The sequence below is a fragment of the Sinocyclocheilus rhinocerous genome, unplaced genomic scaffold (assembly GCF_001515625.1).
Source record: "Sinocyclocheilus rhinocerous isolate Xijiao unplaced genomic scaffold, SAMN03320098_v1.1 scaffold1878, whole genome shotgun sequence".
Classification (NCBI taxonomy): domain Eukaryota; kingdom Metazoa; phylum Chordata; class Actinopteri; order Cypriniformes; family Cyprinidae; genus Sinocyclocheilus; species Sinocyclocheilus rhinocerous.
The window spans coordinates 67,163-79,957 of record NW_015630544.1 but is presented as its reverse complement, the minus strand read 5'-3'; the positions used below and the strand labels follow the sequence as shown (position 1 = coordinate 79,957).

The 12,795-nt window shown below is 34.4% G+C and overlaps 2 protein-coding genes across 2 annotated transcripts in view; both read left to right on the top strand.

Moving 5' to 3' along the window:
* Positions 1 to 1,148: 1,148 nt before the first annotated feature.
* On the top strand, positions 1,149 to 6,311 carry LOC107740549 (pyroglutamyl-peptidase 1-like). The gene is made up of 6 exons (XM_016552994.1): positions 1,149 to 1,294; positions 2,459 to 2,532; positions 2,777 to 2,829; positions 2,937 to 3,053; positions 4,015 to 4,247; positions 5,612 to 6,311. Exons 1-6 carry the CDS (start codon positions 1,149 to 1,151, stop codon positions 5,802 to 5,804), a joined length of 816 nt encoding a protein of 271 aa, XP_016408480.1. The 3' UTR covers positions 5,805 to 6,311.
* Positions 6,312 to 10,618: 4,307 nt separating this feature from the next.
* LOC107740548 (regulator of nonsense transcripts 1-like) overlaps positions 10,619 to 12,795 on the top strand; it is a 21,669-nt gene continuing 19,492 nt past the window's right edge. Inside the window, 2 exon segments of the mRNA XM_016552992.1 lie at positions 10,619 to 10,994; positions 12,163 to 12,299. Coding sequence (XP_016408478.1) covers positions 10,824 to 10,994; positions 12,163 to 12,299 — 308 coding nt within the window. The 5' untranslated portion in view covers positions 10,619 to 10,823.

The following is a 12,795-nucleotide window of genomic DNA, read 5'->3' as shown; positions in this document are numbered from 1 at the left end:
TACACATATATATATATATATATACACACACACACACACATACACATACATACATACATATACATACACACACATACATATATATATATACACATACATATATATATATATATACACACACATACATATACATACACACACATACATATATATATATATATATATTATACACACATACACACAAAGAAAAACAAGTAGATAGAATAGAAAAAATAGAAAGCTAGTGTTTGTTTGTTTTTTGTTGTTTTTTTTAAATAAAAAATAAATATAAAGTAGAATTAAAATAGAATAGAAAGTGCTAGAGTTAGAGGGTCAAATAAAGGTGGAACAGATAATAACTGTAATAACTGTCTGTGGTCAGATTATTAATATCCAGATCATGTAATATATTAGTGAATTTCCATTTATTTATTTACTTTATTATTAATTCTTTTATTATTCATTTGACCTGACTGATCATTTATTTGATGGCACACCATATATATGTATATATATTTTATAAATGAAACACATATTGTACATTATGTATATGCTGTAAATTATTTTTGTAAATAAAACATTAACATAAAACATTATTGGAGTGTGATTTACAAGAAAACACTATTTTAGTATTTTATTCTTTCTACTTAATCATGTTTAATTCAGTGTGTTACTTGCTATTTCTTTGTGGAATTTACTATTTCTAAGTGAAAATTACACAATTTACATTTTAATTATTTATACAATTACAATTTTCTCTCTCGCTATATATATAGGCTATATATATATATATATAATTCAGTTATTTGTTTTTCATTTTAGCAGACTAATTCTTGACTGCTAAAGGGATAAATGTCTTCAAAAAATAGCCTATTAATTAAAAATCTTCTCAAATTGTAAAAAGGATTTTTCAAAAGCTGTAAATAAAACAGATTATTGGAGTATGTCAAAAATTCACATTTTTCTTTGTCAAATTTACTAGCAATTTCTGAGTGAAAATTAGTTCTACACCATTTTTGTTTAAGAGAGTTTAAAGATCCTAATAAATTAAGCACTTTATTTGTTGGCAGCGTCTGCAGTATTTTGTCAGTGAATCAGACTGAAGGTGTCTGTCTCCGTGTTTGGCGTGACTCATGAAGGAACACTGCTAATTAACTATAAACACCACAATGGGAAGTCCTTCTTTCCTCAGAGACCAGCTCACGCAGACAGGTTTGAACCAGATCTCAGCTATGGGTGTTGCCACACAAGTCAAAACCACCAAACACTCCTCAGGAAACCAGCTCCATGCATGTTTGATTGATTTTTGGTGTAGGTAAAGATCACTTAGAAGGTTAAACATGGCAATCTTTAAGAACCTCTAGCGACAGCTGAGTCTGCTTCTGTGACTGATATTATTATCATAATCAATTCCACGACACGCAAATGATCATCATTACAACTGAAAGTCGTTTGACACTAAATACAAAACTAAAATGCATAAAATACTTATTTATATCGAAGTTCTATCACTACCCAAACTATCGGGAAGTACCATGTACCATTATTTTATTCATTCAATTAATTTAATTTCCTTTTCTGTACATGTCGTTTTGTTCTCATTGTTTTTTTTTTTCGTTTATAATTACAATGATTTTAGTGTTTTTGAGTATTTACTAATAACATAACTTTATTTTCAGTTTTTGTATTTACCATGGTAATACTACTGTGGTGTTCGGGACGTCTACCATATAATATTTGTGACTATGTTTGGATATTTTCTATAGTATGATGTTCTTTGAAGAATTTTGGAGTCAGTTTTATTTTTAGTATTAATTTTATACTGTTACGGTTTTTAAGCCATATTTTGAATTTTGTTAAAACATTTTTTTAATATATATTTTTAGGTACATTTTTAATCATTTTTTAATGTGCCTTTTTCGTTCTTATTCGTTTTTGCTGTTGGTTTAGGTTTAATTTTTTTTTTTTTTAGTTTAGGTTTAGTTTTTATTTATTTAGTACTCGTTTCAGTTACTTGTCACAGAATCATTTCCGATTTTTGTTTCATTTCAGCTCTGTTTCAGTTAACAAAAATGTCAATAGCGAAAACAACAACAACAATAACCCTATTTGGAGTATATGAAAATGTATTCAGTACCATAATATCATATCTATACCATATTTACATACACACACACACCATAATATTATCATGCAACATGATATTACCATCTGATAATTACACATTTGAATGAAATATTATTGTCATGCAATCCCCTCCTAATTTAGCTGCTAAAAAAAGTGTTCTAGAGAAGTAAATACTGGAGTTTTTGCTTGACTCTGGGTTCTGTGTGTGCACTGTTCAGGTCACTGATGGCAGCATCTCATCCCGTTTAAAGCAGGATCTGATCGTGGACTCTGGATTGCAGAGTTTAGATCTCGCTGACTTCAGCGTCCTGAAAGCCTGTTGAGTTTAAAGTGTGTAACAGCTATAAAACAGATCAGTTGAGCCTGATGATAACGTCCAGTCGGCTGAAGTTGAGGGGTCTCCAGTCACTCTGAAGGGGTTTTTAGGTGACAATGATTATTGCATTTTATTTATCATACCACTACTTACCACATAAATAAAGAAATACATGGACATGAAATATTAATCTGAGTTGAAATTATCTTATTATGTGAGAGTGATACAAGAGACAATGATCAATTATTCAGCTCAGTGTCATTATGTAAAATGCTTGACCAATCCGAATCAAGTATTTAGAGCGCCCTGTAGTAAGACATTACATCGCATTGCTATATGATTGTGTTTCTGTAGGCTTTGAGCCGTTCGGTGAACACGCTGTCAATGCCAGCTGGGTGGCAGTACAGGTATGATATTCAGATTCACACTGCGAGGAAATGAGCAGAGCACATCAACTATGAGCTGTACTCGCTGTTTGTTCACATGATTTAACATAAACATGTCCTCTTGTCAGGAGCTGGAGAAACTGGGTTTGGGTCACGATATAAACCTTCACGTTGCTGAAGTTCCTGTGGAGTATCAGGCGGTCCAGAGTCTTCTGCCGTCTCTATGGAAACAGCAGCTTCCTCAAGTAGCGTAACGATCTCATGTTTGTGTTTAGTTTTATTAGTTAGTGATGCTAAATGTCTACAGAGTGTTGTTTTATAAAAGTAAGTTTTATATATATATATATATGATCAATTATTCTGTGTTTGCTGTGTTTATTGTGCTCTGTACTAGTGTATGTATGTTATGTAGAAATAAAAATAAAATTCTCATAAAAGTATTATATGTTTAAATTATATTTATTGTAAATATAATTAATACTGGATTATTTAATAATATTAATTCTTGGCCTGTGTACACATGTAGTAAAATTAAAATTTTATTTATTGTACATTATTTTTTTATATATGATGAATTGCATCTTAATTATTTTAATCAAAATGTATCATCATATCATATCATATAATACACTGGCAAACAAAGTTTGGAATAAATAAACTTTTTAATGTTTTTGAAAGAAGTCTCTTCTGCTCACCAAGGCTGCATGTATTTGATCAAAATACAGTAAAAACAGTAATATTGTGAAATGTTATTTTAATGTAAACTAACTGATTTCTTGGGAATATATGTTTCTGTGATGCGCAGCTGTATTTTCAGCATCATTACTCCAGTCTTCAGTGTCACATGATCTTCAGAAATCATTCTAATATACTGCTTTGCTGCTCAAGAAACATTTCTGATTATTAGCAATGTTGAAAACAATTGTGCTGCTTCATATTTTTGTGGGAAAATATATAATCAAATAGAAAACAGTTTTTTTAAATTGTAATAATATTAAGCAATATTACTATTTTTACTGTATTTTTCAACAAAAAATGCAGCCTTGGTGAGCAGAAGAGACTTTATTAAAAACATTTAAAAATCTTTTAGTCACCAGTATTATAGTAGTGTTAATGACTCATCTTTACATTTTAGGAATACGTTTCATCAATATATATATTTTTTTAAATCCTATTTTTTCGTTCTCTTTTTTTTTTTTTTCAAAGTTAGTGGTCCATGTTGGAGTGTCCGGGATGGCCACGACAGTAACGCTTGAACAGTGTGGTCATAACCAGGGTTACATGCGCCTGGATAACTGCAGCTTCTGTCCGGAGTCACGCTGCTGTATGGAGGGAGGACCCAACTGCATTCAGTCTGTCATAGACATGGACGCCGTCTGCAAGAGAGTCAACTCCTCCGGGCTCGGCGTCTCTGTGTCTGTGTCAAAGGACGCCGGCAGGTAAAATGCTCTTCTTGCTTGTTTGCTTACACCTTGCAGAATCTACAAAATAAATAATGAAAGAACCATAAAAAGTGCATGTTGTTTTTTGTTGGGTACTGCGATGAATAAGCTGTTTCACATAACAGATGTTTGCATATATGTGACCCTGGAGCACAAAAGCAGTCTTAAGTCGCTGGGGTATATTTGTAGCAATAGCCAACAATACATTGTATGGGTCAAAATTATAGATTTTTCTTTTATGCCAAAAATCATTAGGATATTAAGTTAAGATCATGTTCCATGAAGATATTTTGTAAATTTCCTACCGTAAATATATCTAAAGTAATTTTTGATTAGTAATATGCATTGCTAAGAACTTCATTCGGACAACTTTAAAGGCGATTTTCTCAATATTTTGATTTTTTTGCACCCTCAGATTCCAGATTTTCCAAATATTGTCCTATCCTAACAAACCATACATCAATGTAAAGATTATTTATTCAGCTTTCAGATGATGTATAAATCTCAAATTTAAAAAAATGGACCCTTATGACTGGTTTTGTGCTCCAGGGTCACATATAGCCCAAAGGTTGTATTAGAGTGGCTAATGAGAATTTATTAAATGACCAAAATGTCAAAATACTTTTAAAAGTAATGCTTTACAATATTGCATCACTCCCTAAAAATGTAACTTATTGCATTACTTAGTTACTTTTTATGGAAAGTCATGTGTTACATTACTTTCGCTTTGCTTTTTCTCATCTGGGATGGACTTGCTTGCTTGTTTGTTTGTTTTTCATATAAAAAAAGTTTTATTTTACAGATAATAAAAACATCAAACATCAACCCTTCAGCAATATAAAAAAGAAACCCAAATGTTATGTCTATCTAAAGTAATTGTTGGTTGTTAGTATGGTTGAATTGCATCAACGAAGGTCAGCAGCAAAGACACGGTTAATAAACTGGGATTGAATACATGAGGATATTTGTGTTAACATGCAGGTTTGCATCATATTCTGATTTTGTATTTCACTGTTTTATTCATTTTGAGAAATAGTTTACGATTAAATGCATGTTGACATTTAGTCTAGAACTACAGTAATAATCATGTTCACACAGCACACACAATGCCTCTGCACTTACTCCTGATTTTTGTCAATATGCGCACAGGAGAGCAGTCAGTCAATACATGGCAAAGCAAAGTAACTGGCATTACTTATTTACTAGAACTAGTTACTAGTAATCTTGATTATGTAACTTGCGTTACTTGTAATGCATTACCCCCAACACTGCATGCGACTGGTTTTATTATCAGGACAGACTTATTTTGTAAGACTTTGTACATTTTTTAGTTGAATGTATTCCTGATCCTCTTTCCGCAGGTATCTGTGTGACTACACCTACTACATGTCTCTGTTTCTGGGCGAGGGCAGGTCTGCGTTTGTGCATGTTCCTCCTCTAGGGAAGCCCTACAGCGCGGAGCAGCTCGCTCAGGCCCTCAGGGCCGTCATCCTGGAGATGCTTGAACTGATGGAGCACAACAAGGGAAAGAAACTCTGTCTGCACGACCAATGAGAGCACAGGCCAAGTCTCGTACGCACATATGGAGCGTCGCTTTGGATTCAAGAGTTCATGCACATTTGAAGACATCAGTGTCTTAACTTGTGTGCTGCATACTAGGATCAGTCAGCTGGTTTGAGATGCTAAACTCAATCCTACGGCTGCGTTCAAATAGTCAAGAAAGCACTTTAATGGGGTGTACTTGAAACATGCAGAGATTTGGTATTATGCATAAAAAAGACTTGGAAGTGATGTGAAAACACTACGTATACATGGAGCTCTTTAAACAAAAATGATTTTTTTTTAAACAGTCAAGGCAGAATTTCTAAAATCATTATTCACCAGATTAAGTATGTCTGTAGTATAAAATCATTTAAACCAGGGTTATTATAATTAATAAATTTTTAATGATACATTTTTCTCACCATGAAAATAGCCGTAGAATCTGGCATGGCATTAAACACAAACAAAACTAAAACTTAAATGAGTTAAACAGTTTGTTACTTGAAATGAAATAAACGTTAACTGGGAAAAAATAATAATAATATATCCATCTAGTAATTTTGAATTAGTAAAATAACTAAAACTGTAATACAAATTCATCAAAATATACAGTGGGTACGGAAAGTATTCAGACCCCCTTAAATGTTAAGATGAATGCGGCCAAGTACAGGGATATCCTGGGCGAAAACCTTCTCCAGAGTGCTCAGGACCTCAGACTGGAACTAAGGTTTACCTTCCAACAAGACAATGACCCTAAGCACACAGCTAAAATAACGAAGGAGTGGCTTCCCAACAACTCTGTGACTGTTCTTGAATGGCCCAGCCAGATCCCTGACTTAAACCCAATTGAGCATCTCTGGAGAGACCTAAAAATGGCTGTCCACCAACGTTTACCGTCCAACCTGACAGAACTGGAGAGGATTTGCAAGGAGGAATGGCAGAGGATCCCCAAATCCAGGTGTGAATAACTTGTTGCATCTTTCCCAAAAAGACTCATGGCTGTATTAGATCAAATGGGTGCTTCTACTAAATACTGAGCATTTTTCAGTTTTTCTTTTTTAATAAATCTGCAAAGATGTCAACAATTCTGTGTTTTTCGGTCAATATGGGGTGCTGTGTGTACATTAATGAGGAAAAAAAATTTACTTAAATGATTTTAGCAAATGGCTGCAATATAACAAAGAGTGAAAAATTTAAGGGGGTCTGAATACTTTCCGTACCCACTGTATATAGACACATACAAATACACAACTAAATTACTACAGCTTTAACTCAAATAAAAATGGAAAAAATAATAAAATCAAAACTCATTAAAACTATTAAAAAACTATATTGTCATATTTTAAAAATATATGAAAATGGCTAAAATTGGCTAAATTACTAAAACTAACTAAAATAAAAATGTCAATAATAAAAACAAAACTCATTCAAACTATTAAAAACTATATTGACATATTTTTTTTTTATTATATATGAAAGTGGGTAAATTACTAACTAAAATTAAAATGAAAATGGACAAAATATTAAAATTAAAACTAATTCAATATATTAATAAAAACTAAATTACTGAAATTTTAACTAAAGTAAAAAAAAAAAATATATATATATAAACCTTATTCAAAATAAAAACTATATGGACATTAAAGAATATTTAAAAAATAAAACATCTAAAAAACTAAAACTTTGAACTAAAATGAAAATGGAAAAATATACAAAAAACGAATTCAAAATATTAATTAAAACTGTATCTTAATGATAGTAAAATAATACTGTTTCAAATATGACTTTATCATCTGCAGCTTTCAATTATACCCCAAACACACACTGCAGAAGAAAGTATACGCATTATTACAGTTTATTTTCTCAAGTGCAAAGGGTGATATTGTAGAGGAGACCTAAAATTATGACAAAATAAAAGCTATGATCTGCCTGCTGGACAGTGATATAAAAGATAATAACCACGTCTGTCTGGTTATTAAAGTGCCAATGTGAGTACACAGGCTTTAGGATATAAGCATCAAACCTAAATATGTTTTTCCTCATTTCAAGCCATTTATGGACAGGGTCCCACATAAAACACAAAGACACCTGAACCCGATGCCTTTTGAGTGATTGAAGGTCTAATTCTATCAGCACTGTTAAGACAACAACGGTTTGGTTTTTATTTTTGTGAATTATATGAAATGTGAAATCGTGAGATGATTGTAAGGTGATGTTTGTCTTCTCTCGGTGGACGTTACTCAGAGTTACATTTCTTTCATACTCTTTGCAAAATGCTGGATATTATATATTATATTACACCATAATTTCTCAGTCCATTATATGATATTATATGCATATGACTTGGGTTTGAATTTTCTTTAGCTTGTTTTTCTACGGTTTTTACTGGAATCTGTTATCGATCACAAACACAGTGGACCAAACTGATTATGCTGTGAATCTAATTTTTTTTTTAATGTTGCCTAAAACACTGTTATCTTCAGCATTTCTTGATCCATTTTATTGTATTAAATGTTCTGACATCTATTACAGTGGTGATTATTATGTATGCATTATGTATGCATATTATGCATTCCCACATTTGTGTGGACGCTGTTGTTCTTCCTCTTTATGTTGTGTTTCCTTATTTGCCACAATTTTTTTTTACAAATTTGTAGCTCTCAATAAATGATTTCTGCCTTATTTAAGTTTATTTATTCCAAAATTTATAAATTAAAATTATATATATATATATACACACACATAATTAAATTATACAAATAATATTTCTAATTTATAATCTATATATCATATATAACATAAATAACTAAGATTTATAAATTATCTAAATTTATAATAATTTACTGTAAGTTTTAATACAGAAAAGTATGAGATCATTAGAGGAAACATGTTTTTCATTTTCTGATTAAATTCTGAGTAAAGTTGCATTAGCAATTTTATTATCAGCATATTATATTATTAATATATTAATAATCTTATATGTGTGTACAATGAAAATCTGTAGCTTGTCTGTGTCATAATACTTCAGGTTTTTCACTGTTTTTATTCCCCATTTGCTGTCCATTGAAGTCAGATATATAAAAATTACACATATTCTATAAACATAAATGAGGTCTTGAAATCATAATGTTAAAATGATACAACAGTTTTAGATGGAGTGGATCATGTCACTTTTTAGCACACTACCCGTTCACATGGTAGCCTATATTATATGCGACCTTGAACCACAAAACCAGTCATAAGGGTCCGTTTTTTGACATTAAGATTTATACATCATATGAAAGCTTTCCATAGCTTTTCCAAAGCTTTGCATCCAATAAAAAAGCTTTCCATTGATGTATGGTCTGTTAGGATAGGACAATATTTCAAAATATCTTCATGGAACACATGTTTACTTAAATATCCTAATGATTTTTGGCATAAAAGAAAAATTGATCATTTTGACCCATACAATGTATTTTTGACTATTGCTACAAATATACCCCAGCGACTCAAGACTGCTTTTGTGCTCCAGGGTCACATATTCACTAGTCTCAGCCTCAGATGTCTCGCCCACGGACCGTTGGCTGAACGTCTGATGCACATGGCACACAAAAGTGCGTCCGAGAGTTTTACACACCGGTCTGTTATTGTGGCGACATTTCCACGCCCCGAAGCGTGACGTTGAAACGAAACGAACTGTGATTGGTTGTTTGACATGTTGGTCAAACGGCCTCATGGGCGGGCCTTGGCCAATGAAAGTTGAATTCCATGAATTCCAGACCTTCAGCTGGAGGGTCTGGCTATGCGAGACTACATATTCCCTGCGTCTCAATGTTCATACTATCCATCCTAAATAGTATGTGAGATTAGAATAAGTGTGTCCCAAAGCATAGTATGTTGAAAAGAGTATGCCAAAAGTCCCCCGATGGTCTACTATTTCAGGTCGATTTTTGAAGTGTGGATCCGTGCACACTCTAATGGCTAATATTGCCCACAATCCATTGCGCTTTGTTGAAGGATTCTGTCCAGAACTACAAACACGAATAAAACGCGTTACAAACTACAAACACCAGCACAGATCAGCTCTAGGCATGACGAATCAGATATCCTCCTCTTTTGGAAGGCCAAACAAAGTAGTTTCGCTTTCACAACGAAACACACAGCGTCTTCACGACATGGCGGCGGCGGCAACAACAATACTACAGCGAGAATAAAAGTTACGCCTTCTTTCTTTGCGTGAACATTTGGGCGGCGTTATGCAAATCTTCCCACATAGTGAGGTAGATATGTGGGGGCGTGTTAGAACGAGCCGTTTTAGGTAGGTGTGGCTGACTCTTAACTTTTATAAAGAATATCTCTTTGGATTTGAGACTTTAGTCTTTGCAACTTTACAGATCTTCCTTATGCACCAAGAGCTTGTAACACTCCAAAGAGAAAGGAAAACTTGAAATCGCATCATATGACCCCTTTAAAAGATGTAGTTGTGACGTGATAGTGTGTCCCAAAGCTTGCCTACTCTTACACACTCAAAAGTTTGTACTTTTTCTTCACCAAAAGAGTACATACTTTAAGGGCGTAGTACAAGTAGGCACATTGAGACGCAGCAAGAGTTTTTATTTTGACTTTTGCAAAACCAAAGTCGGCTTATTTGGGCCAAATGTTTTTCGTAAAATTCATATAATATTTCAGAAGAGCTAAACCTCTATTTTTAAACAATGTGCCATTAATAGAAGCTCTATAATGGTCTGTGTTTTCCTGACAGCAATATATTTACAAAACAAAACAGCGAACGTGTGTAGACGTCATCGCCTCTGTGCGCTCTACGTCTGTTGCGCTCGCCCGTGACGTCACCGCGCTCGAGTGGGAGTCGAGTCTTCTCCGGAATCGTTTGCTTTCATTTCTGCACGAGCCCGTCTCGCGCCGTTTCCTTCTCTTCCCTTCGAACCAAAACAAACGTCGCCCGACGCGCTTCGGTCGCTCGTTTCCCCGCACCGCTGAGGGATTTTTCGGTGTTTTCTGCGAAAAGGCGGCCAGCAAAGCCAGAAAAAGATGAGTGTGGAGGCGTACGGGCCGAGCTCGCAGACGCTCACCTTCCTGGACACGGAGGAAGCGGAGCTGCTCGGGGCCGACACGCAGGGCTCCGAGTTCGAGTTCACCGACTTCACACTGCCCAGCCAGACCCAAACTCAGGGCCAGACCCAGAGTCAACTCGACAACCAGGTATAAACACACAATCGAGCCTTTCTGTCAGGCAGCCCTCAACGCATTTGAGTCCAAATATGGCGAGCTTAGCAGGCGTTAGCCGCGCGGTAGCGTTAGCAACGACAGAGCAGGCCGCCAGAAGAGAGATAGAGAGAGAGTTGTCAGAGGGACTTTTGTGAACTACAATAGTGTACAAATACAAATTTAATTTGCTAAGAAATGAAACTACATATAATAGCTCTTATGTTGCTATCGATGGTGAAATACGTTACGTCAAATAGCTTGTTTTGGTTGGTTAGCTGCAGATCTCAGGTGTATTTGCGTACTTTCAGAGGGACTTTTGTGAACTACATTAGTGTCTTGTTAAATTTTAATTTGCTAATAAATACACTAGCTCTAAGGTTGTGATTTATGATGGATGTGTTACGTCAAATAGCTTGTTTTGGTTGGTTAGCATAACAGATCTCAGGTGTATTTGCGTACTTTCAGAGGGACTTTTGTGAACTACGTTGGTGTTAATAATAAACTCATTTTCTTATCATATTAAACAGCATGTTATAACAGCTTATTCTCAGAGATGTGGTTTTATTACAGATAGCTTGTGTTAGCTGCAGCTGACAGGTGTGTTTTTGTTTACTATTTTGATGTTATAATAGTGGTGTGTGAGATATTTATTAACTATTTTGGTGTTATAATAACATGCATTTTATTTGTTTGTTTTTTAACACGTGTTATATTGTTTATCTCGCAGGTTTATCTCACATTTATGTGTTTCAGAAGGACTTTATTGAACTACACCTGTTTTTAAGAGCATATTTGATTAGAGGGGTTTTGTTTGTATGGTAAATATAACTTGTAGGTGTTTTTGTGTTTTTAAATAGAAATTATTTTATTAAATTGTTGTTATGTTTGCTTTAATAATAAGGTGTGTTTTATCTGCGTTAGCTGCAGCTTTCAAACATGTGTTTTCAGACTTTTGTTAAGTATATGCTGCTGAGTAAGTTGTTTTAGTAAATCAGGTGTGCATTTGTACTTGATTTAACTGCGTTTCTGTTGGTGTAAGTTGCAGATGTGTGTGTTTTGAGGGTTAAATGTGCACTGGATTGAATCTCCAGTTTTCACGCTTGTGCAGTTTGAGATTTGTTTGTAGAAATGGTGGTGTTAAGGTGAAATGTTTTGTGTTTAGGTGAATGGGCCTGATGGTGTTCTGCCCAATGGAGAAGATGCAGTGGTGAAGACCAGCCAGCTTCTGGCCGAGCTGAACTTTGAGGAGGATGAGGAAGATACTTACTACACTAAAGATCTGCCGGTGCATGCCTGCAGGTACGGATGACACACCTGCCCTGATCTCTCACACTGTAATCATGTGTCTGTAGCTGTGAGAGAAATAAAATAATGCACGATAGGGCTGCACGATTAATCGAATGCGATTGTCATGCGCAATTTGTTAGTAATGCCGGTTCTGTAATCAGCAGGAAATCATCATCGCGTGCTTTCAGATGGAGCAGAATTTACTACACAGAGCCGTAGTTCACTGACAAGTTATGCAAAAAAATCGCAGACTTTTTTTTTTATTGCGCGATTCTGAAATCGAAGAAATCGCTCGCGATAATGACAGCTGTTTGCATAGCTTCTCAGTGAACTACGGCTCTGTGAAGTAAATGCTGCTCCATCTGAAAGCATGTGAAAATACCACATTTAATAACATATTTTTACTCCAAACTCACTTCATAACGTCAGTCGAGTGTTTGAAATAAATCCGTCTGTGAGATGATGTGGCTTCTTAGACAGAATAGGGCACGCAACATATTACATAGTA

Bases quoted from the DNA above. Each gene is read 5' to 3' on its own strand.
- LOC107740549 (XM_016552994.1), top strand. From the start codon at position 1,149: ATGGGAAGTCCTTCTTTCCTCAGAGACCAGCTCACGCAGACAGGTTTG. The intron at 2,533-2,776 runs GTGACAATGATT...GTGTTTCTGTAG, and splicing joins CACTCTGAAGGGGTTTTTAG to GCTTTGAGCCGTTCGGTGAA. The intron at 2,830-2,936 runs GTATGATATTCA...TCCTCTTGTCAG, and splicing joins CCAGCTGGGTGGCAGTACAG to GAGCTGGAGAAACTGGGTTT.